This window comes from Pan troglodytes, chromosome 12 (assembly GCF_028858775.2).
Source record: "Pan troglodytes isolate AG18354 chromosome 12, NHGRI_mPanTro3-v2.0_pri, whole genome shotgun sequence".
NCBI lineage: Eukaryota > Metazoa > Chordata > Mammalia > Primates > Hominidae > Pan > Pan troglodytes.
In genome coordinates this window covers 15,725,277-15,749,405 of record NC_072410.2, presented here as the reverse complement: position 1 = coordinate 15,749,405, position 24,129 = coordinate 15,725,277, and the positions used below count along the sequence as shown (strand labels likewise).

Below are 24,129 nucleotides of genomic sequence, written 5' to 3'. Positions count from 1 at the left end.
CCCCCTTCCCTCCATATGGCAATAAAGGAAGGAATTCAGTTAACTACAGCAGCTGCATGTGAAGCATTTCAAAGGAGTTTATGACATCACCGTATAAAATCCATTTGACACGAAAACCGGAACTCCAACTATGAGATAGTTTCAAAGCTGCATTTGCCTAGAAAGTGGATTGCTGCATATGAACCAAGTGTTGGGCTATATGACTCCATTGTCCTAAGCTATTTGGGGTTGGAAGGAAGAGGGGTGAAGTAGAAAAGCAACAAGCTAATACAAGAGGAGAAAAAGTAGATGAGACACATCAAGAAATTCTCACGAGAAACAGATGAAGAGGTGGAAATGAGTCAGTCCAGCAGCTTACCAAGTATCACTGACAAGAGGAGAGGATGCATCCTGTGTAAATACTGGAGTTCTTGTCTCAGAAGCACAGGGTATCATGGAAATGGAGGTGAAAGCTGGGGAACTGATGGAACGTCTCCATGAGGAGCAACTAACTGGAGCCATGGGTTGGTACCAACATGTTCCCTCTGCCTTCTACTTTCGATAGAAACTAAGCCAGTATGGCATGGGGCTCTGAAAATGGGCTGAGGGGAACATCGGTAGCCTCCACTAACCCTCTGCCCCTACGCTGTTCCTAAAGTCCCAGGCAGTTAAGACGTCCACAGTGAACGGCACTTAATCAAAAGTTCAGACACAGTGAAAATTCAGGAATATAAGACAATGTAAAACACTATCAGAGAAATGAGGCAAAGAATGATATAAAAAAGGTAATAGGATGTTCAAGTCTTTGAGGAAGATTTCCAGGTTGAAACCAAGCCATAGCTTTTAGTATATTTTCATTTTAGGTTAGGCAAGAAAGCGAACTTTGTCCTCAAACCTAGGACCATTTAAAAAAGTGACAATAAAGAAGACTAAGAAATCATGAAGAGAGTATAAATTTATGAAAATATAACATTTGGCCAGGCTTGGTGGCTCATGCCTGTAATCCCAACACTTTGGGAGGCTGAGGCAGGCAGATCACGAGGTCAGGAGATTCAGACCGTCCTGGCCAACATGGTGAAACCGTGTCTCTAGTAAAATAAAAAAAATTAGCCGGGCATGGTGGTGCGTGCCTGCAGTCCCAGCTACTCGGGAGGCTGAGGCAGGGGAATCGCTTGAACCTGGGAGGCGGAGATTGCAGTGAGCTGAGATTGCACCACTGCACCCCAAACCTGGTGACAGAGCGAGACTCTATCTCAAAAAAAAAAAAAAAAAAAAAAAAAAAAAGAAAATATAACACTTAAATAAGTCATTTAGGTTTACTGGGCTAGTTAGTGATTTGTTAGCTATGATAATGTTTTTATTAGTCGGAAAATGTTATTTTATAGAGATGCATACTGAAGTATTTAATGGTGGAATGTCATGATATATACAATTTACTGAAAATAACTGAATTCAGCTTTAAAATAATCTGACAAGGATAGCTAGTGGCCTTGCACAGTGCAGGACAGATCTATTAGGAGCAGCAAAGTACAGGGAAAATGCATGTACTTTTCAGACAGCTATGAGTTTAAATTTTGTTCCACCATTTACCAGCTTCAATTTTTCTCCCAACCAGTGATGAGATTAAATAATGTATGTAAAGCCCAGGGCCTGGGTCATAAGAACTCCTCAATAAGCAGTATGACTATATTCTGAGGGGTGATTTATCAGTGAGCCAGGGTGGAAATACCTCATTTGAGTAATCCTCAACTGTTCTGCAACATTCCTAGATGTTTCTGGTGTCTACTTTAAACAGGAAAAACTTCCCATGCCACTTTGCCATCTCCACCTGAAAACTGTTTAGTAGTTCAGTACTATAAATATCAGTTGAATAATTTAAATTCACTGGTTATGTTTAGAATTCAAAGACTCACACCCATTTAAGTTTTATATAAGCATATGTGAACAATGATTTGTGAACATCTCTCTAGTTTCTAAATCTATTACGGTTTCTTAGAAAAAGTAGGAATTAAGAAATAATCTTTATGTAATAGGTGTAAAAGAAGTATTTTGGCAGGATGCGGTGGCTCATGCAGTGAGCTGAGATCGTGCATGTGTATGGAGGGTCAAGAAAACCAAACTGGCGGTTTTCATGGTGGCCAGGTTTTCTGATCTCACCTTAATTTGCTCCATAAGGACTGCATTGGTTGCTTCTGTTTCCCGAAGCAGGCCGTTTAAGTGATCTGCACTTTTTGTGGTGGAACTGAGCTTCTGAACCAATTCTTCTTTGGTAAATTCAGCATGCCATAATGGAGGCTCTGCAACATGTTGTTCCAAGAATTAATTTTCAAAATCATACATTACAGATGAAGATTCTAAATAAGAAAAATCTAAATATAAATAGCTTAATATGTGATATTTTATAGGTCTGCTTTCTTTGCCATTCATCTATTCAGCATACCTCAATCAACAGATTATATGTTATAGGTGACACAAATAAAACAGTATCTCTGTTGTAAAGCATGTCATCTAACTGAATAAAGCCCTATGAGTCCCAGTTCTGAAATTTGTCAGAATTGTGTTTATAGACAGTTTTATTACACATCTTCTTCCCATCTATTAATATTCCAAGATTTTATGTCATTTCACGTATAAGGAAAGCATTAACATTTACTGGTCACGTATCATGTTCCCTCATAAGAATCTTCTATCAGGTGGGGTAGGTATCATTATTCAAACTTTACAGACGATGAAACAGGCTCACAGTTGACAGGTAATTTTTGCAGAAATCACAAAGTCAAATTGGCTTCTGGAGTCTGCTGCTCTATCATGATGCCTCCATGTCACCACTATTAACTTTGCCTGAAGGAACCATGACTTGTAGCTTCTACCCCACGTGGTCAGTGACCATGAATACAAATAACCCTTACTCCAGGTGATTCTGAAGTTTCAGGAAGATGACAGATTCCCCCTAAATTTTGAACAGTAATATTAATTACAGGTAATAAAATATACCAAAACATCACTACAAAAATTTAGCATTACTTCATCAAGAGGAATAAACTGAAACTGTCAGTTTCTTGGAAGGGTGAGAGGATAGTTCATCCTGCTGTCTAATACCCACCACCTATTTGTGACTATAAACTTCCCATCACTTATTTATGGTTCAAGCCTAGGGCAAGAGCTAGCATTTTATTTTTAAAAAGATTTGTTTAATAATTTTTCCATTTGGACAGTGTGATGGTTAATACTAGGTGTCAAGTTGATTGGATTAAAGGATGCAAAGTATTAATCCTGAGTGTTGTCTGCGAGGGTGTTGCCAAAGGAGATTAACATTTGAGTCAGTGGGCTGGGGAAGGCAGACCCACCCTTTATCTGGTAGGTACCATCTAATCAGCTGCCAGCGAATATAAAGGAGGCAGAAAAACCTGAAAAGGCGAGACTGGCCTAGCCTCCCAACCTACATCTTTCTCCTGTGCTGGATGCTTCCTGCCCTTGAACATCACACTCCTAGTTCTTCAGTTTTGGAACTTGGACTGGCTCTCGTTGCTCCTCAGTCTGCAGATGGCCTAGTGATCGTGTAAGGTAATACTTAATAAGCATCCATCCATCCATCCCATCCATCCATCCAACCATCCAATTAGCCCTGTTCCTCTAGAGAACCCTAATACAAACAGGTAGTGGAATATTGAAAGAAATTTTATTGGAGCAGCCCAAAAAAGCATATGTAACTTAGAGCAATAGTAATTAAATAAGACAGTGAAATTAAATAAGAAAAACATATTTAGACAGAGTAACATACCAAGTTTAGTTTCGGGAGAGTTAAGCAGCTGCTCTAAAGACTGTGTGTATGTGCTGGCGGAAGACACAGACTCCGTATCAGTTGTCTCCATGCCTTCTCCCTCTTCCCGGGTTACAGCGTGCATGTCTAGAAGCGGGAGGTCTGTGTTTCTCCTTTCTCGAAGGTTCTTCAAAGATTGTTGAGAGGAAACTGGGCCTATTAGATTTTTTTTAAAGGTTAAGTGTGAGATTGTTCAAAATCTATTGATTTGGCCTTACAGAGATACACAATAAAATGAAAATATCAAATGATAAGAGTAGAGGAATTAAGTAACTATAAGGTAAGTGAAAGGTGTATGAAGAATTGCTAAAGCATTTCTTAAAATTTAGTCATCAAAGCCGGGCGTGGTGGCTCAAATCTGTAATCCTAGCAGTTTGGGAGGCTAAGGTGGGTAGATCACGAGGTCAGCAAGTTCAAGACCAGCCTGGCCAAGATGGTGAAACCCTATCTCTACTAAAAATACAAAAATTAGCCAGGCACGGTGGCAGGTGCCTGTAATCCCAGCTGCTGGGGAGGCTGAGGCAGAGAATTGCTGGAAACCAGGAGGCGGAGGTTGCAGTGAGTCAAGATCACGCCACTGCACTCCAGCCTGGCGACAGAGTGAGACTCCAGCTCAAAAACAAAACAAACAAACAAAAACTTAGTAATCAAACTTTTAAATACGTTACTCATTTTAATAGAAGCTATAAATTAATTGCTACTAGCTAAGATAAACTGTTAGATAACACAGCTCATAATATAGTACTACTTATTTTTTATTAATTTAGAGTAGAGGGCCAAACTACTGCTAAATACTGGCCAAAATTAAAAGACTAGATTCTAGCAATTTTTCAGGATTAGGTATTTCAGATTGCTGCATACTTCTTGAAACACACTTGCTGAAATCTGCTTGGCAGACATCCTCAATCACTGCCCTTATACCTTTACCTCTGCAGCTTCTTAATTGTTGCTGCTCACACCTACAGTGCTCATACAGTAAGAGCACAGAATCCAGGGCACGGAACTAATCAATTACATTGTCTAGCAAGACCTTCCTGTTTGCTGATAAACTGTATAGTGTTTTTTATTTTTTCTGAGACAGGGTCTCACTCTGTCACACAGGTTGGAGTGCAGTGGCACGATCTTGGCTCACAGCAACCTCTGCCTCCCAGGCTCAAGCCATCCTCCCACCTCAGCCCCACAAGTAGCTGGGACTTCCGGGTGCATGCCATCCTGCCCAGATAATTTTTGTATTTTTAATAGAGATGGGATTTCACCATGTTGTTCAGACTGGTCTCAAACTCGTGGCCTCATGTGATCCACCCGCCTTGGCCTCCCAAAGTGCTGAGATTGCAGGGGTGAGACACCACGCCTGGTCTAAACTGTCAAGTTTATCAGGCCCTTTGACATGTATTGGTTTATTGACTCCCCAAAATCTGAAGTTCAGAGAAATTTAATGACTTTGCCCAAGGTCTCATAACTGAGTTAGAAACCAGAATTGTAATCTAGATTTTTAAACTTCAGATTTCATTTATTTTGCATTTCATTAAGTTGCCTTAGTCCTGACTGCCCTTTTTGAAGCTTTTTCCTGGGTTTCTGGTAAGCTGACTGCTGATTGCTAGATTACAATCTCTTGTGCGACCTTTGCCCTGGCTGATTACTTCCTTTGTTGATTCGTTGGCATATGTTAAATTCTTCTGAAGTTGCTTTTTTACCCTAATAAGTGAGCGATAGCGGCTAATGCTCCAGTGACAATATTTCCCATGGGAAACCAAAACACCATCAACTTGCTACTAAAATACTGCATCATCATGGCTGACATTTTTCCATTTCTTCCTGGAAGCAGAATGGAAGATACTGGGTGCGGCTGAACTAAAACTCCAACTAGTTGTAAATGTGAAAGCAAAGAAGCTATATTGGTTATGCAGTTCTAACACATTCAGTGCCGCTTGTTTCTAAGTTCCTTGCTCTATCTAATGTTTCTATTTAAAAAGTAGACAAATTTGATGTCTAACAACGGAGAACACGAAAGGAATCTGGTGAATACTAGAATTAAGACATGTGTTGGCCAGGCGCAGTGGCTCATGCCTGTAATCCCAGCATTTTGGGAGGCTGAGGCGTGTGGATCACGAGGTCAGGAGATCGAGACTATCCTGGCTAACATGGTGAAACTGCGTCTCTACTAAAAATACAAAAAATTAGCCGGCCTGGTGGTAGGCACCTGTAGTCCCAGCTGCTCGGAAAGCTGAGGCAGGAAAATGGCCTGAACTCAGGAGGTGGAGCTTGCAGTGAGCCGAGATCGCGCCACTGCACTCCAGCCTGGGCGACACAGCGAGACTCCGTCTCAAAAAAAAGACATGTCATGAGACTGACAGAGGATATTTAAGTCAGAGAAAAAGAAATACTCCTTTCCATTGAGGGTAAGGAATACATCAAAGTCAGCATTCTCAGAGGTTATACAGACTTCTGTAAGTATAATGAAGAGGGAAGGATTCAGATGGTTCAATTATCTTTCTAGTAAGCAAATCCAAAATTCATTAATCACAGATTTGACACTGGTGACACCTAGTAAATTTTCTTTCTTATGAATTTGTGAAGAATGTATTTAAGAGACAAATGCATGAAAACATGAACAACTAATATTTCCATGTGTACATACATACTTCTTGTGGTCGGTTCATTCTTAAGCTGGAAGAGCTGTGCTTCCATCTTGGAGAGCTGCTGCTGTAATGTCTCCACTGTCTTTCTGTGTTCTTCCTGCAAATGTCGCACTTGATCTCGGAAGCTATTTCGAAGGACCTCGTTCTGGGATGTTAGCTGACTCACAGTCTGTGTATGTTCAGATTTCATCATCATGTTCTCTGACTGTATTGAACACAATCTGAAAGATGAGAAACTTAGTTACAGAAGATCTTTCAACTTTATATGCTGACTTAGCCTTTCTCAACTGGGTTCTGCAAGAGAATTAGCTCTAAGACCTCTACTGAAGGTATGAATCAACTTCTCTCCTACATACCTACACTGTACTCATTGTGAAATAACTTGATGAGAACTGACACTGGCTGTCATCTAGTTCAAATAATCTGTGTTACACATTTCAGATGAAGAACCCCAGTTAAGAAACTGTGTTGTGTTGTCCAGACTAGGAACTTCTTTCATGGTTCATCAGAAAATAGGATTATATTTAAAGCATAAAATAATTATACTTTTAATTAGTCCACTTCTTCACATCATCGTATGTGGTAACTCACATGAATGTAAGATTAATCTCCCTTTTATCTACTACCCTGAAAACATTAAAAAAAAAAAAAACAACTCACACTCTTCTGATTTACTCAGAAAACTTTAGAGGAAAGTATCCATTTTTGAGTTGATTAACATAAACCACAACAAACACAGACTTGGTTTACTATAGCTATTTCAAATCTCACTGCACATGAGAATCACTGGAGTACCTTGTTGAAAATAGAGATGTCTAATTTTCATGTTACACCCACTGAATCAGGATCTCAGTAGTGGTTCTAGGAATTCCCTACTTTTAGTAGTTTTCAATGTGATTTTTATGTACTCAGCCTGAAATTAACCAGTGGGCCTACAATTTGGGAACCATCACTTTTAATGGTTTACCTGTAGTTTTCATGTTTTATATGTTTGGCTTTGGTAAAAAAAAAAAAATAATAAAAAATAAATAAATTTCCTTTTATACAGGGGATCCACAGAATTCTCTCATAAAAATATAAAAAATACAAAAGCCATCAGAGAAAAAAGTAAAAGCCCCTTATTAATTACTCTCATGCCTGGCAGGATAAAATCCCAATTCCACAGGTAGATAAACGTTGTTAACAGTTTAGTCTGTACTTTTCCAAGATATTTTTTCTACCTGCTACACATATGCGCACCATACAAGGTTTCAAACAGGGTTTAGTGGCTGAAAGGAGAAATGCAATAAAATACCATGTTTCAGAAAAGAAATCTTAATTACTAAGTTCATACTGATTAATGAATCTAGAAAATACTAGTGTATACAAATTTCTCTGCAAGCATTTTTTGCAAACAATATCTACCAAGAAAGCAAAGGAAGAACCATCAGAGGTTACAAAAATAGTCTAAGCAGGATAAAAATTAGAGGTGGGTAAAGTGTCTATTCTCAGGCAGTATCACTGATATTTATGAATTTACCAATTTGAAAGCTAAACGCTTAAACCCCCCATCTGGAATCAGAATGATTGTGCTGATGGAAGTTCACTGTTCTGTCTCAGTTGTTACAGAGGTGTTTATATTAACTGTAGTCTCTGCGTAATACAGATATTAATTAGTTAGCCTAATTATCACATTCCTCTGGAACCATTTTCACAATCTGCTATAGATAAAGTATGAATATTAAAACATTTTTTAAAAGTGGAGACTACATAAAGAGAAGGCTATTTCTTCATACTTGGGCACAGACAGTAACAATACCATTAGTTTTTAATATTTCTGAAGAAGAGGAAAGACTCCTAAAGATACCTCAAAATGCTATGAAAAGTGACTGGCACATAGTAGGTGCTCAAAAAACACTTACTGAAAGACTGAATTACTTTAGAGGAATCAACAGTACTTTATTTGTGTTAGCAATGTAATTTGCAATAACTTTCCAAAAGAATAAGTGTTGGAGAATATCAAGCAAACATCACTATATATAAGATAATCTCATGGTAAACCCTGGTGATAGGCAGTTAGAAAACTGGTACATCTTCCCTGAAACTTTTGGTTTACATGATTAACATGCAAATTACACTGTTAACAGACAGAAGCCACAAAAAGCTAAACCTGCTTTCATTTTTCAGATTAGCATAAGATTAGGTATATATTATATAAGCAAATCTGTGATAAAATTATCTTAACACCCTTGATAAAAGATGCTCAATGAAGAATTCTTTTCCTCAGCCTAATACTCCTACTACCCAATTTCTTTATCACAGGAGTTGAAAACTTCTTGTTCACAATAATCTATTTATTTTGCCAATACTTCTAATGTCTATTTAAAGTATTACAGTGAACAAAATATGACAAATTGAAGACAGAATTGCAAAGATAAGTTGCATATTCTTTTTCAGTTAGCAACTATTTGGGTGTTTTCTTCTAGAAAAAAAAATGCTTATGATTTGATACTTGGGTTGGAAAGTAGTATGTTTTTGTTTGTTTTTTTAGAGAAACATCCTAGCCAAGAAGGCTGTAGGAGACACAGAATACTGGATGAGCAGATAGACATTAATTGTTCTTAAAAATGCAAAATACAAAAGCAATGTAAAAGGCGAAGCTCTAAGGTAGATAAAGCAAAGTTTCCAAGCCTTTAGAAATGTCTATTTTTTATTTTCTAATCTGCATTTATCTCAAGGATCAACATATTAGAAGTTTCAACAGAGAAATACATTGCTGTCTGGTACAGCGTTAGTGCTGCTAACAGTCTTACTTTTCCCGGAGTTCTGCCTCTTTGGACACAGTTTCCTGCAGCATCTTGTTGTGCCTTTCTAGCAGTGTATCATGTTCAGACTGCAATGTTTGAAGTTCAGATACATTAATCTGTAAGTTATTTTGGCTATCTTGTAATTTGATTTTTAGCTGGTCAATCAGCATTTCCAGATGTTCCCTAAAACAGAAATACACAGTTTTAAAATTTTTTGAAAAAGGTGAATTTGATTTTGTGGTTTTAAATATAGTTTAACCATTTAACCTTTCAATGCCATACTCTTGGATGATTCTAAACGAAATATAATAGAAGAATTCAAGACTAGGATTAAATATAATACAAAAGATATTATAGCCAGATTTAAAATCTTAGGCACTACAGATTTACAAAAAATTTCTCTAAAATTTAGAATTTCATATTCAAAAAGGGGCATCAAAATAGCCTATTTATGTTACAGGACTATGTCAGTTAAAGAAAAAACCTCACACTATTTTTTTTTTTTTGAGATGGAGTCTGGCTCTGTTGCCCAGGCTGGAGTGCAGTGGCTCAATCTTGGCTCACTGCAGCTTCCGCCTCCCAGGTTCAAGTGATCCTCCTGCCTCAGCCTCCCAAGTAGCTAAGACTACAGGCACCCACCACCACGCTCAGCTAATTTTTTATTTTTAGTAGAGACAGCGTTTCACCATGTTGGTCAGGTTGGTCTTGAACTCCTGACCTCAGGTGATCCGCCAGCCTTGGACTCCCAAAGTGCTGGGATTACAGGTGTGAACCGCCATGCCCGGCGCACTCACACAGTTCTTAAATTGTTGTTATAAGAATGGTATGTCAGACCAAGTTACAGTGAAAGATAATCCCTGAAGAAGAGCAGGTCTTTTTAGACTTGGAAAAAACACTAGGTGGAGATAGTTAAAATCCTGATTCTGCCACAATGAGTACAATACACTATTAGTTTCTTTTTTTAAAAAATGTATTTATAAGAAAGTAGAAGGAACACAAAACATTTACCTTCATGTAATGTGAACTCAAAATTTAGGCATGGTCAAAAATGGCTCTTGAAAATGGTAACATTTATATTTATGAAATGTATCAGTATCTAATTTCCCCTTTATATAATGAGCTACTGGAAAGAAACTACCATGTTTCAATCTACAGTCTCTATATTTAATAGATTCCTAAATGAAAGTAACAGAAACATAAACATACACAAATTTCAGAATAATTAGTCTTGTTTAGAACAGTAAGAGCCAGATGTAAAACTGCTTTGAATACTGAACCACTCAACACAGATGCCATGGAATGCCCTCTCTCTCTCTTACTCCCAGTACAAACAGGATCTGTATGCTAGTTTTAAAGCAGCATAAACAATATACCATTCAAATAGAACTGAAATGGTCATAAATAAGAAAAGTTTAATTCTAGACCAAAATTCAGTACTAAATTTAAAATTTTTGAAATAAGTGAAACATTTTAAAGCAACTTCTGTTTAACTAAATGGCAAATAAGTGTACTTAGCATTTTAATTTTTACTTCTAAATTTTCAAAATTGGAAAAACAAATCATAATGTAATTTTAATGCCTCTTATTTCTACCACGAAAAGATCTTATTAAGATTGAACTGTTAGCCTATTATCTCATATCCTGGCTTCACTGTGCACTTTAACATCTAATTTTAGAGGTTGCAACAGTGTTCTTTGTAATGAAGTTTCCCTGTTACTGTCTGCAGACACAGTGAAGCCAAGAAATTCCGTTCTCTTTGGTAACAATATACATAATTTCACAGTTAAAAATCATAATAGAATTTTAGGCCGGGTGCTGTGGCTCACGTCTATAATTCCAGCACTCTGAGAGGCTGAGGCGGGTGGATCATCTGAGGTCAGGAGTTTGAGACCGGCCTGGCCAACATGGTGAAACCCTGTCTCTAATAAAAAATACAAAAATTAGCTGGGTATGATGGTACACGCCTGTAATCCCAGCTACTCAGGAGGTTGAAGCAGGAGAATCGCTTGAACCCGGGAAGCGAAGTGGCAGTGAGCTGAGATTGCACCACTGCACTCCAGCCTGGGCAACAAGACCGAAAGTCTGTCTCAAAAAAAAAAAAAAAAAAAAAAAAAAATCATAATAGGATTTTCAATCTACTTGGTGAAGAACCTGCATTGTGGGAGGAAAACTCTGCATATTTAATTTAGACTTTACCTTTCTTGTTTAGCGCCCTCAGTTTCAGTCTGAGACATAGATTTATTTTTCTGTTTTAGAACATTATGAACTCGGACTTTGTAGCTCTCAAATTCAGAGGTTATAGTAGCTTGTTCTGCCTATAACATTTAAAAGAGAGAAACGTTTTCTATTTTAACAGGGTCCTTCTATTTTCTTTCAGAGATTAACAAATTGAGATAAAAACCTGTTTTTGAAAATGAGAAAAATGGCTGACATTCTTTTTGGTTTCTTGATTAACCTTGCTAAAAAGCATACTTCTGTTGGCTTTACACTTAAAAAATTTTTTTTAATTGATACATAATTGTACACATTTATGGGGTGCATGTGGTATTTTGATGGATGCATACAATGTCTAATAAGCAAATCAGGGTAATTAGAATATCCATTGCCTCCAACATTTATCAGGTCTTCATGTTGGGAGGCCTTACACTTTTTAAAGGCCTCTCAATAATACATATTTTCTGATAAGAGATCCGTTTCTACCATGTCTTCTACCCTGGTAGATTAATTTACTAACCATACATTTTATAGTGACACTATGTGCTTTTGGAACTTTATAAACATTTTCTTATGATATCCCCTCTTTTTATAAATTTGAGAAAAATTAACTCAGAAATTAAGTTATTTGAACTTCAGTTTTCAAAACAGGGTGGTTAAGTGTTAAGTTCTAGGTCTTCCACTTTCTTGAAGTGATCTGTAAACTCCCACAACAGTGTTGCCATGATTGCTTAAATAAGACCTCCATCTAACACAACCACTGCACTGTCTCTGTTTTGGATGATGACAAGAAAGTAGGCCCCCACAGCCATGCTATTAAAATGTTATTTTATAATCATTTAGCCCTAAGAACTGTAACACGTTTCTAATAAAAAAAGTTTTATAAATAAGTGACACATAAATTGCAAAACAAGGTTGAAATGGAAAAAACATCATGTTTTTCCTTTTGGCAAAAAAAGTGATCCAACTTAACGATTAGGGTTGGCATGGGATTGGGGTTAAAGCCAGATTAACTGAACAGGTCTTAATCTAGTAAGTGCTCTTAACAGGAAAATACTAAAAAGGCAGAGCACAGCCCTGGAGTAAACCAATGACTTGCTGATAATAAAATCCCAGTGGCTTGCTGTGGCTGCCCTGAAGAACGCACCTTGGCAGCACGGCTCTCTTCCTGTAGTGCTGTCACTCTCTGCTGGTATGCACTTAGCGTACGCTGGTGCTGTTCCGCAGAGGTTTTCAGGTGCTCGTGGATTTTGTGCCTCTCTGATGTTATTTCAGCCAGCTGTATCTGGGGGTAAATCTTTAAATTTAGCTTTAGCAAATCCTATCTTCACTAGTTAAAGAGGTTTTCCTTAAAATACAAACTTTAGGTTTGAGACATAAGTACATATAAGGCATAATTAAGTAGTGAAATATTTTTATGTATTATTATTGAAAAAGTAGAGACAAGTAGAACATTTTCTAAGTTATCTTTTCTTAAACCAACATCAATTCAAAAAAAAGAAAATCCCAGACTACATATTTAACATACAATGTTTAAATACTTCAAGACATTATATATATAAAAATATACACAAACATAGCAAACGTATAAAATCATTTTATAAACTGTTCCTTGTGACTGCAATAGCATTAAGTTCAGATGCAGGCTTATTTTATTTTGCACTATTCTATAGTATATTACGAATTTCCAAATACATGAAAATAATCTAGCTTGAGCTAAACAATATACTCCAGTTATATGCCAGACTTGATTTATTGTTGTAACTTCCTCAAAATGTTGAGGAATCTTTCTAGATATCGTTATAGGATAATTAATAAAATCTCTAAATGGTACCTCACTTCTACATGAAAAAACATTTTTTTAATCTTAAAAAGTAAAACCCTTACTTTATAGACTTCTACTTGCTGCTGGCTTGCCTCCAGCTCACCTTTTAAAGATGCTTGAAGTATTAAGTGATCAGTTTCCTATAGAATGAGAATCTTGGTTAGATTTTTTTTAATGTTACTCATAAATAAATTATGAATAAGTACTAAATATGACACTGAAAAATTAACGTACTGCTTGCTTTGAATCTGCCAGTTCCTTTTTGGTTTTCACAAGCAATTGCTTGATTTTGGTGTTTTTTTCTTCATATTGTTGTACTGAAGACTGTAATGAAGCTAGCACAAGAAATAATTTCAGCAGAAAAAGATTTAACAATTTTTATCAGTGAATTTAAATACACAAATATGTCTTCTTTGTATTGGCTTGTCTTTAAGCCTGTTTTAGCTTTTTATTATGGAATACTTCAAACATATGTGACAGTAGTAACAACAGTGCCATAAACTCTACTGTACCCAACTCCCGGCTGTAACAATTACAACCCACAGACAATCTTAGTTAACCCAGACCAGGAAACAGCAAGGTACTTAAGAAATGTTAAAGTGAATAAATGTGGACTACAAACATCTTAATGGCAAACAGTTTTACACCCATTCTGGGTCCCCAGTAACATTTATCACCGTGTTAAACACCTGACTGACAGTGAAAGACTGGTGAAATAAACAAGTAATGCCCCCCACCAAATCAAGTTGTTATGATGAAATAATTAAAAAGTAAGGTGAATTTTCTTTAACTCACTTATTTCTTCTTGTAGGGTTTCTTGTTTCTGTTTTTGAATTTTTATTTCTTGCTCCAAATCTTCTATCTTGTTGTTTTTATTAGTTAACTTTTGATTTAGTTCTTTCATCAAACGTTCATAATCAGCTATTTCCATATTCATCAATGTGGTTTGTTGGGCATCCTGCACATTTTATAAGTAAAAGATTTACACAATAGTAGATGAGTTCATTTGTAAATTTTTTTTTTCATTTGTAAAATTGCTAAAATGATGCCACAGCAATAAATGGGTGCTTTTCTGTAATACTGAAATCGTTTACACTGTAACAAAGAAATGAGGAGTTGGATATTTTCTACTTTTTAATTTCACAAAATATTTTCTAATAGTTTAACCCAACTTTCTTAGTTTCATTTTATTTCATTATAACTAACTACAACTAGCAGCTGTAGCTTGCAGAGCTCTTATTTATAAAATACTAATATGTCAAGTGGCTCTTACAGTACATTTCTTTTTAGCCTCATCTTTGCGGGAGTAAAGTCAGCCAAAGTTTTAAGTATAATACAAATTTCAAGCTTTGACATTAATTAAATCTTAATGTGTCATACAACAATCATGTATACAAAATGAACTGTCAAACCAAAATCTTGTAACTCAGGAGCCTAGATTCTTCTGAAAGGACTGGTACTTAGAGAAGTTAAATTTTCAATTTTTTGAGCAAATAATTTATAAAGCATTATTTTAGTACCACAAGTAACATTCTAAAATATTCCTTTTCAACATGTATAGAATAGTTTAACAATGCAGGCTGAGTGCGGTGGCTCACACCTGTAATCCTAGCACTTTGGGAGGCTGAGATGGGCGGATCATTTGAGGTCAGGAGTTCCAGACGAGCCTAACCAAATTGGTGAAACTCCATCTCTACCCAAAATACAAAAAATTAGCCGGGTGTGGTGACGCATGCGTGGAATCTCGGCTACTTGGGAGGCTGAGGCACAAGAACTGCTTGAACTCGGGAGGCATAGGTTGCAGTGAGCCGAGATCATGCCACTGCACTCCAGCCTGGGCCACAGAGTGAGATTGCAGAGAGAACAGAACAAACAGAACAACAAAACAGAACAATGTGAATATTACATCAATTTTGATCCTAGTGTTTTATTTTACCTTTTTAACCAGCTCTAATTCTTGCATGGTTTTCTGAAGCTGTTTCTTTTCCTTTTGAAGTTGTACCTGAAGTTCTTCAAGTTCATTTACAGTAGTGGCATGTTCCTGAAATTAAAAATAAAAACAACCCACACCACCCAACCAACATTAAAAAGGTATTTTTAAGGGGCTTTAAAATAAATCTGACGGCCGGGCGTGGTGTCTCACACCTGTAATCCCAGCACTTTGGGAGGCCGAGGCGGGTGGATCACAAGGTCAGGAGATTGAGACCATGCTGGCTAACACAGTGAAACCCCGTCTCCACTAAAAACACACACGGAAAATTAGCTGGGCATGGTGGTGAGTGCCTGTAATCCCAGCTACTCGGGAGGCTGAGGCAGGAGAATGGCATGAACCCAGGAGGTGGAGCTTGCGGTGAGCTGAGATTGTGCCACTGCACTCCAGCCTGGGTGACAGAGCGAGACTCCGTCTCAAAAAAATAAAATAAAATAAATCTGACACGCTAAAATACAAAAAGTTTGGTAATATTTCAATGTTTAAAATATATACACCCCAAATCACAGCATGGATTCTCAAATTTATGGTTGGTATTAAGGAATTAATGAACTCTGCTGTATTCATAAATGCTACTCTTAGTAAGTCTTCCCTTCATTTAAATAATATTTTGGTAAATGCATCATATATATGTGAATCAATCTCATAGGATTGTTTTTACCTTTATCTTCTGTTCTTTCTGAAGTTTTTCAGCTTCTAATTCTTTGTCTACCATTGCTTTGGCTCTCTGGACTTCTAAAATCTGTACTTCTAATAATTTGGCATTAGACTGTAGTGTCTCAATACGAGCCAGGAGATCTTCATTATCAGAATTTATTGTTTCACACTGAAATGACAAATGATTCATTACTATAAACATGCAAAAAACATATACAGCAGAGGAAGAATGAACAGGTACATTAATGAGAATATTGGCATAGTGTGACAAATGAAGATTTCCAAGTCCATGCTACAGAACGATAATATTAAGAATCAGTTTTAAAATCTGTCATTGAAATACTAATATGGTAAACCTTATAAGAGACCAGGTGCACTGGCAGAGCAAAGAGCAGAAACGAAAAACAAACAAACCCCCAAACAAACAAACAACCCTCTAGGGGAACTGAGATTAGAATAATAAGCAAGATAGTTGCTAGCTGTTTCGTCTTATTCTTCTCTCCTAAGTGGGAAGGAGGGTAAAGTAGGGGGGGGGGAATAAATTCTGTTTCTGACTATATTTTTTATGCAAAAAGTATTGAGATTAAAATATATCTGTTATAGTTTTCATTTTTGGATTAAAAAATTACCTGCAAAGTCGAATTTCTTAATTGTCTTGTAAGGTCTTCAATACGATGCTCAAAATTATTAGCACGTTCTTTTTCCACATCCAGTTGCTCTGACTGCTTTTCATATTCTAATAAAAGATTCTTCAATAAAAGAAGGATTTAACTTTGGTATATTATTTTGCATTCAACAGGTCAGACTTCATCATCAAGCCACCTTAAGATTCATGAGTCCATTCTGGATGCTTAAAATATTTACCCAAGTTGAACAGAATACCTAACTGGCATTAGGTAATAAAATTAGCACATTTTGGGTAACTTTTAGTATTGGAGAGTGGGGGAAATATATGAAAGAAGAAGAAAATTTTAAATATAAACAATATAATAGCTCCAAGGTTAAATATTCTACTCATTAACAAAAATGAACTTCTGAAGTGTAAACACAATTTAAGGATAGATACAACGTTTAATAAACACAATTTAAGGACAGAGGATAAAAAGTTTAACCTGGATACCTAACTCCACCTGAAGAATTCTAATGAGAGAAATATTCCAGGCCTGACCTAATATAAGGTAAAGGTGCTAATGAAAGAACACTGGAAGACATTCATAGATTTAGTCTCTCACACTCTGCAGTGACACTTTCAATATTTCCTGAAGAATCCAAAGACAACTGAATTTTCTTTGATATTCCTAGTTGGCCTACTGAAGGACAGAATGATCAGACTTTTTTGCCACACACAAGCTAATTAGGTTATCCACCAAAATATGTAAATGAGATTCAGTTTCGAGACTGCATGTAGTTCTTTATGTTTTTCTCTCTCTTTCCTTATAAATCCTGTTTTTGCCTTTGTTTCTGGAAAACTTCTATTCTTCCCATAAATGTGCCTGCAAAATTACTAGCAAAATGGTGTTTTTAAAAAAATTTTTTAACTTTTAAGTTCAGGGGTCCATGTGCAGGTTTGTTATGTAGGCAAACTTGTGTCACAGGGGTTTGTTGTACAGATTATTTCACCATCCAAGTATTAAGCCTAGTACCCATTAGTTATTTTTCCTGATCCTCTCCCTCCTCCTACCCCTCCACCTTCTGTTAGGCCCCAGTGTCTGCTGTTCCTCTGTATGTGTCCATGTGTTCTCATCATTTAGCTCCCACTTATAAGTGAGAACATGTGGTATTTAGTTTTCCGTTCCTCCATTAGTTTGCTAAGGATAGTGGCTTCCAGCTTCATACATGTCCCTGCAAAGGACATAATCTCATATTTTTTTTTATGGCTGTGTAGTATTCCATGGTGTATATATACCAATTTTCTTTATCCAGTCTACCACTGACAGGCCTTTCGATTGATTCCACGTCTTTGCTATCATGAATAGTGCTGCAGAGAACATACATGTACATGTGTCTTTATGACACAATGACTCACATTCCTTTGGGTATATACCCAGTAATGGGATTGCTGGGTCAAATGGTATTTCTGTTTTTAGGTCTTTGAGGAATCTGTTTTCCACAATGGCTGAACTAATTTACACTCCCACCAAAAGTGTAAGTGTTCCTTTTTCTCTGCAACCTTACCAGCACCTGTTATTTTTTTGACTTTTTAATAGTAGCCATCCTGACTGATGTGAGGTGGTATCTAATTATGGTTTTATTGCTAGCACATTGTTCATGTTTTCTTGCAAAGTTTATATTTGGAAGTTCCACTGAGATATTATGCATAACAGAGAAACAACATTAACCAAGAGGACTGTGAAGCCTGGCAGTGCCTGCCTGTGGACCTGGACCTCTTGTGTCCTTGGCTCACCTCTGCAGGCTTCTCTGGTGGGGTTTTTCATTTTTTTTTTGTTTTTTGTTTTTTTTTTTGAGATGGAGTCTCGCTCTGTCGCCAGGCTGGAGTGCAGTGGCGCGACCTTGGCTCACCGCAGCCTTCGCCTCCCGAGTTCCAATGATTCTCCTGCCTCAGCCTCCGGGGTAGTTGGGATTACAGGCATGTGCCACCACACCTGGCTAATTTTTGTATTTTTAGTAGAGATGGGGTTTCACCATGTTGGCCAGGCTGGTCTTAAATTGACCTCAGATGATCCGCATGCCTCAAGCTTCCCAAAGTGTTGGAATTACAGGCATGAGCCACTGAGCCCGGCCTCTGCTGGGTCTTGTGTGGCATTTATGCTCTTTTGGATCGTGCTTGCGAAATCTTTTTTTTGAGACGGGGTCTTGCTCTGTCACCCAGGCTGGAGTGCAGTGGCGCAACCTCAGCTCACTGTAACCTCTGTCTCCTGGGTTCAAGCGATTCTCCTCCCTCAGCCTCCCAAGTAGCTGGGACTATAGGTGTGTGCCACTACAGCCAACTAATATTTGCAGTTTTAGTAGAGACAGGGTTTCACCATGTAGCCCAGGCTGGTCTCAAACTCCTGAGCTCAGGCAATCTGCCTGCCTAGGTCTCCCAAAGTGCTAGGATAACAGGTGTGAGCCACCATGCCTGGCTCTTGCTTCCCAGATCGGATCCTTGACTAACGCACTTTTGTTTCTAATTCTCATTTACACATGGTCAATTATTTGACTCAACTGGTGGCTGACTGTTACAATCTGAATTTTGATTTCATAGTCTGTCCATTTAGTGATTTCAGTGGCAGAAGACAAGACTTGGGAATCTAGAATCTGGCTTATTTTTTATTTTTTTTGAGACGTTGTCTCGCTCTGTCGCTAGTCTGGAGTGCAGTGGCGTGATCTCAGCTCACTGCAGCCTCCACCTCCCTGGTTCAAGCAATTCTACCTCAGCCACCATGTCCAGCTAATTTTTTTGTATTTTTTATTAGAGATGGGGTTTCACCATGTGGCCAGACTGGTCTCCAACTCCTGACCTCAGGCAATCCTCAAGCCACGGCCTCCCAAAGTATGTTTTTCTATGTTTATTTATCTGAGTCTGCTACTTCTTGGCACACATGCATACAGGGTTGAGGTATCACTAGGGTCTTTTCTTTTCCATAGAAAGAAGATCCTGTGCTTGTTTAGTATTTGGGTAGGCTCCTCTAGAAATCAGAGATATTTATCCTCTTAGTCTCTATCTGGCCTTCTTCATTTTTACTCATTCTGGTTCCAACTGCTGTCAATAGCTGTAAAAACTGAATTGCTATGCCAAGGCATAATAAATAATGGCTCCCTTTGGGAAATTCTGATTTTAATCAAGTATTATTCCTAAGGGGAGTCTTGGAACAAAAATGAATGCCATGCATACAAGAGTCTACTTTCCTTATGTAGGGTAGACACTTCTAAACATCTGAATAATTACAAATTATTGTCCCTCTAGGACTCCTGTGTGTTCAGATCTTTTAATAAACTGATACAAGTTATTACAAGTGATATGAACACTGAAAAAACTAGCCAAATTAACAAGCTCCAAAAATTACTCAGTATCTTTAAATGATGCATCCTGAAGAACCTAATAGAGCGTAGGTACATGTGTTTTTAAAAGCGATCAACATTCTTAAACATTTCAGCACCTCTGGTTCTACCTTAAATCCTGTCACATTTTTATACGTAAGTTTATATTACATATGAAAATATGGTAATGAAATTTGAAAATTTAAATTTATACATGACAAAGAATTAGTATGTTTATATATAAAGATCTTACAAATCCATTAAAAACCCATTTAAAATTTATATATGGGCTTCTTCATAAGAGCAAGTTACACAAGGAACTTGCTTCTTTACATTTTAAGAGACTCTATAATCTATTAATTTCTTCCAGAGGTAGACCAGGCATATCAATTTCAAATAGTTAAATCTATCAATCTTTTCCTTTGTAATTTGTTAAAATACTTTAGGTAGGGGTGCAGTGGTACAATCTCCGCTCACTGCAACTGCCACCTTCCAGGTTCAAGTGATTCTCGTGCCTCGGCCATTAGAGTAGCTAGGACTACAGGTGTGTGCCACCATGCCCAGCTAAATTTTGTATATTTTGTAGAGACAGGGTTTCGCTGTGTTGGCCAGGCTGATCTCAAACTCCTGGCCTCAAGTGACTCACCCACCTTGGCCTCCCAAAGTGCTAGAATTACAGGCGTGAGCAACTGCACCTGGTCGAAATTTAGTATCTAACGTTTGAAAAAGTCTTTTGTATGCAGAAGTCAGTTAAAGGATCAAGTATTTCATTCTAGGTTTTTAAAAAATATTTTTCACAAAATTTTTTAATCCATCCAGAATAAATTTTGGTATGTGGAGTGAAATAAAAACCTAATTCCTTAGAAGGAATTTCTTTCTTCATTGGTTTCTGTTTCAAACTTTACTGAGATGGTATAGCTTAGTTGGTGAAACAATAGATCTGGAACGAGACTCCCTGAATTAAAATTTCAGCTCTGCTCTGTTACTTGTTCTGTGACCCTGAGGTCTCTTAAGAAATCGGAGTCTGTGACTTTGAGTTCCTTCATCTATTTATGCCTCAGAGTCCTCACTTGTAAAGTGTTGATGCTAATATACTTGGGGGTTGTTTTGAGAATTAAGTGTATTGAGATATGTAAAGTGCTTAGAAGAGAGCCTGGCACCTGTTTGTTGTTATGCAGAAGTATCTATCTCTTCTGCTACATTAATCTGTACCATTCTTGCATCAGAATTCTACCACATTACTGTAACTCTGTGATAAGTTTCAGTGTCTCTTTGAGTAGGATGTCACTTTTTTCTTTTCATTTAAAAAAAAATTTAGCTACTCTTGCTAGTTTTTACTTAAAACTTAGAATTCTGTCAAGATCCAGCCAAAAAAAATCTACAATTTTCAATGAATTTCTCTTAGAATTTATAAACCAATCTCAGAACTGATAGTTCAAATAATAGTCATCCTATATAAGTTTTGCAGTTTTCTTCATTAAGTGCCAAAACTTCTCATTTAAGTGCTTCCTAAGATTGGATTTTATGGCTGCTGTGGGATATTTTTTTTCATCAAATCCCGCCTGATTACCACTCACTCTCTTCTCCCTACCCACCTTACTTTTCTACACAGTATGTATCTTCTATTTTTGTATGTTTGCCTGTTATTGCCATTGGGATTTTTTTAAGTCCTAAGAGGATAGGAACTCAAGTCTATTTGGTTGACCTCCAACCTGCCCCAGAACTCAGAAGTCAGTCTGCCACATAACATTTGCTGAACGAATACCTGAAGAAATGTAGTGATGTTTATCTTGCATTCAGTGATTTTGTTGTACTTTAATTTTTAATTATCTTTTTAATAATACATTTTCATGTTACTAAGGTAAACATACTTTAATTTTTAATTCTTATCTTTTTAATAATACATTTTCATGTTACTAAGGTAAACAAGCATATTGCCTCCAAATAACAATGCTTCACCTTGTTTAAGCTTCAGGTTTATTCACTTGGCCAGAACAATATTAAATAATCACAGTAGGAATAGGTTATCTTTTTGTTACTGATTTTATTAGGAAATCCCAAAACAAAATTTTACTTTTATAAACAACAATTTAAAGGCACTATTTAGGCCAGGTGTGGTGGCGCATGCCTGTAATCCTAGCACTTTGGGAGGCCGAGGTAGGTGGATCACGAGGTCAGGAGTTCAAGACCAGCCTGGCCAGCATGGTGAAACCCCGTCTCTACTAAAAACACAAAAACTAGCCGGGCATGGTGGCGCGCACCTGTAGTCCCAGCTACTCGGGAGCCTGTGGCAGGAGAATTGCTGGAACCTGGGGGCAGAGGGTGCAGTGAGCCAAGATTGAGCCACTGCACTCCAGCCTGGGCGACAGAGAGAAACTTCATCAAAAAAAAAAAAAAAAAAGCAAGCCGGTATTTAAAGCTTAACCACTTTAAAATCTTGATATTAGGATTCTATTACATTGCACCCCAAAACAGAATAAAGATTTACTAAAAAATACAAGGTGATTGTTTTGTTGACAATAGTTTTACATTTCCACTACATTTCTTAACTTAGAAGTTATTATTACAACTTTTATAACTTGTTATTAAAATGACTATTTTTTACCTTATAGCTTTCTGCTCCTTGAATGAGATCTCTCATGGAAGCAGATAACTGGTCCTTTTCTGATCGAAGAGATTCAAGTTTTTCCTTCACAGTCTGGGTCTGTTTTAAACACAAGTAAAATTAAAGAGGTTTTTGTTTTTTTTTAATGGATAGAAAAACTCTTGATTTTTAAAAATGTAAGATTCCTGAATCTTACATTTTTAAAGTCAGCTCACCTCTTTTCTGCTGGAATCTAGTTCTTTCTTTGCCTTTACGGCAACTAATTTTATCTTATTTATTTTCTCCTCCTTTTCTTTGCATTCTTTTTCCAGATTTTCTAAAAATAGAAAATAAATGGATTACATACGAACTCAAAAGGAAAAAATTCAAATTACTTGCTTATTTTAGCCCTAGATTATTTGGGAGCACAAAATTGGTAATTTGATATTAAAATAAGCAGTAAAAACAGTAATATCATTTTTTAAAGTGGAATTTTATTCATTATGTGAGACAAACAATGTAAAAAGTTTCCATTGTCTTTAATCCTCCAAAATAGTCTACTTTTTTCTAGCCGTTTCATGTTTCTAGGAATTAGAGGCTTTCAGAACTTCTTTCTCATTAGATTTCCTGGAAATGCAGGTATGCTAGGACTTTAGGTGATAGTGTGCAAATTAGGATCAAGTATCAGAGATATCAGATGCAGATCAACATTTATGCTCCATAAGTGCACTCCTCCTCTTGGCTGCTGGGTCTGATTTTCACAACTAAACCTGTAATATGTTTTACCTATCCAATATTGATCTCTCTGTTAACTTCTTTAGCTTGAACTCCTGAGTTCAGGACTTCTTGGTATTTGTTTCTAAAAATTCAGTTATGATCTGAATTTCTGTCCTGGCCTATTAATTTGCTTGCACCGGTGCCTTCCCTCTCGCTGCCATAGTGAAGTGTCTGTGTGCGGAGCAAAGGCCAATTGTTCCACATCTGCATTTCATCCTGCGTCTCATTACCTACTCAAGCATCAGAGCAACAATTCTCCCTCCTTCTTCTGCAGCAATAATTTTCCCCTTTCTAGTCGATTTTTCCCTAATATTTTATAAACATGCAACAAGAAAAATTATCATCACGAAATTAAGGCCAGGAACAAATAGTGAAAGCAGTTAAAGAGGGTAGGGGACAGGTGAACATCTTAAACATGCTGTTACTCTTCCCATAAAATAAAAAATTAAACCACACTGCCCCTCTAAAATAAAAAAAAAAAACCACCCGGTCCCTCTGGTTTTGTCCCATCGCTTTTTTTCTCCCTATAGCAAATCCCTTGAAAAGAGTTGTCTATATATGCTCTCAAACACTGCCTCCCCCATTTTTTTCTAGAACCAACTGCAATCAAGCTCTGGTTCCAGCATGTCATGGACACTGACCTCTATGTTGCTTAACGCAGTGGTCAGGTCTCAGTACTCATCTTATTTGATACATCAGCAGCACTAGCAGTGGCTTTTTCCCTCTTGAAGCACTTCTTTCACTTCCATGTCACTTGCCTTAGCTTTCAAGACATTTTATGTTCCAGGTTTTCCTACCTTACTAGCTGTTCCTTCTCAATTTCCTGTGTTGTTTCTATCTTCTCTATGTTTACATGAATGGAAAAATGTCTCTGGTC

The 24,129-nt window shown here is 37.2% G+C and overlaps 1 protein-coding gene and 1 long non-coding RNA gene across 9 annotated transcripts in view; one reads left to right on the top strand and one right to left on the bottom strand.

The window, feature by feature from the left end:
- Window positions 1-1,273, top strand: part of LOC112208192 (uncharacterized) — a 28,784-nt gene extending 27,511 nt beyond the window's left edge. The window contains exon 4 of the long non-coding RNA XR_002942591.3: window positions 28-1,273. This is a non-coding gene — a long non-coding RNA (uncharacterized LOC112208192). The remainder of the gene's footprint in view (window positions 1-27) is intronic.
- The window catches only part of GCC2 (GRIP and coiled-coil domain containing 2), a 62,244-nt gene that overhangs the window by 9,903 nt on the left and 28,212 nt on the right, over window positions 1-24,129 (bottom strand). For 7 of the 8 annotated variants that reach the window (XM_054678719.2, XM_024354505.3, XM_054678720.2 and 4 more), the window contains 14 exons: window positions 22,712-22,812; window positions 22,497-22,595; window positions 16,540-16,659; window positions 15,915-16,079; window positions 15,200-15,304; window positions 14,059-14,221; window positions 13,498-13,598; window positions 13,326-13,403; window positions 12,586-12,723; window positions 11,421-11,539; window positions 9,231-9,407; window positions 6,442-6,659; window positions 3,761-3,955; window positions 2,137-2,276 (listed from right to left, as the gene is read on the bottom strand). In XM_054678719.2, the coding sequence (XP_054534694.1) occupies window positions 2,137-2,276; window positions 3,761-3,955; window positions 6,442-6,659; window positions 9,231-9,407; window positions 11,421-11,539; window positions 12,586-12,723; window positions 13,326-13,403; window positions 13,498-13,598; window positions 14,059-14,221; window positions 15,200-15,304; window positions 15,915-16,079; window positions 16,540-16,659; window positions 22,497-22,595; window positions 22,712-22,812 (1,919 nt within the window). Of the gene's footprint in view, window positions 1-2,136; window positions 2,277-3,760; window positions 3,956-6,437; window positions 6,660-9,230; window positions 9,408-11,420; window positions 11,540-12,585; window positions 12,724-13,325; window positions 13,404-13,497; window positions 13,599-14,058; window positions 14,222-15,199; window positions 15,305-15,914; window positions 16,080-16,539; window positions 16,660-22,496; window positions 22,596-22,711; window positions 22,813-24,129 lie in introns of all 8 variants that reach the window. The other variant, XR_008546494.2, reaches the window with a different exon arrangement.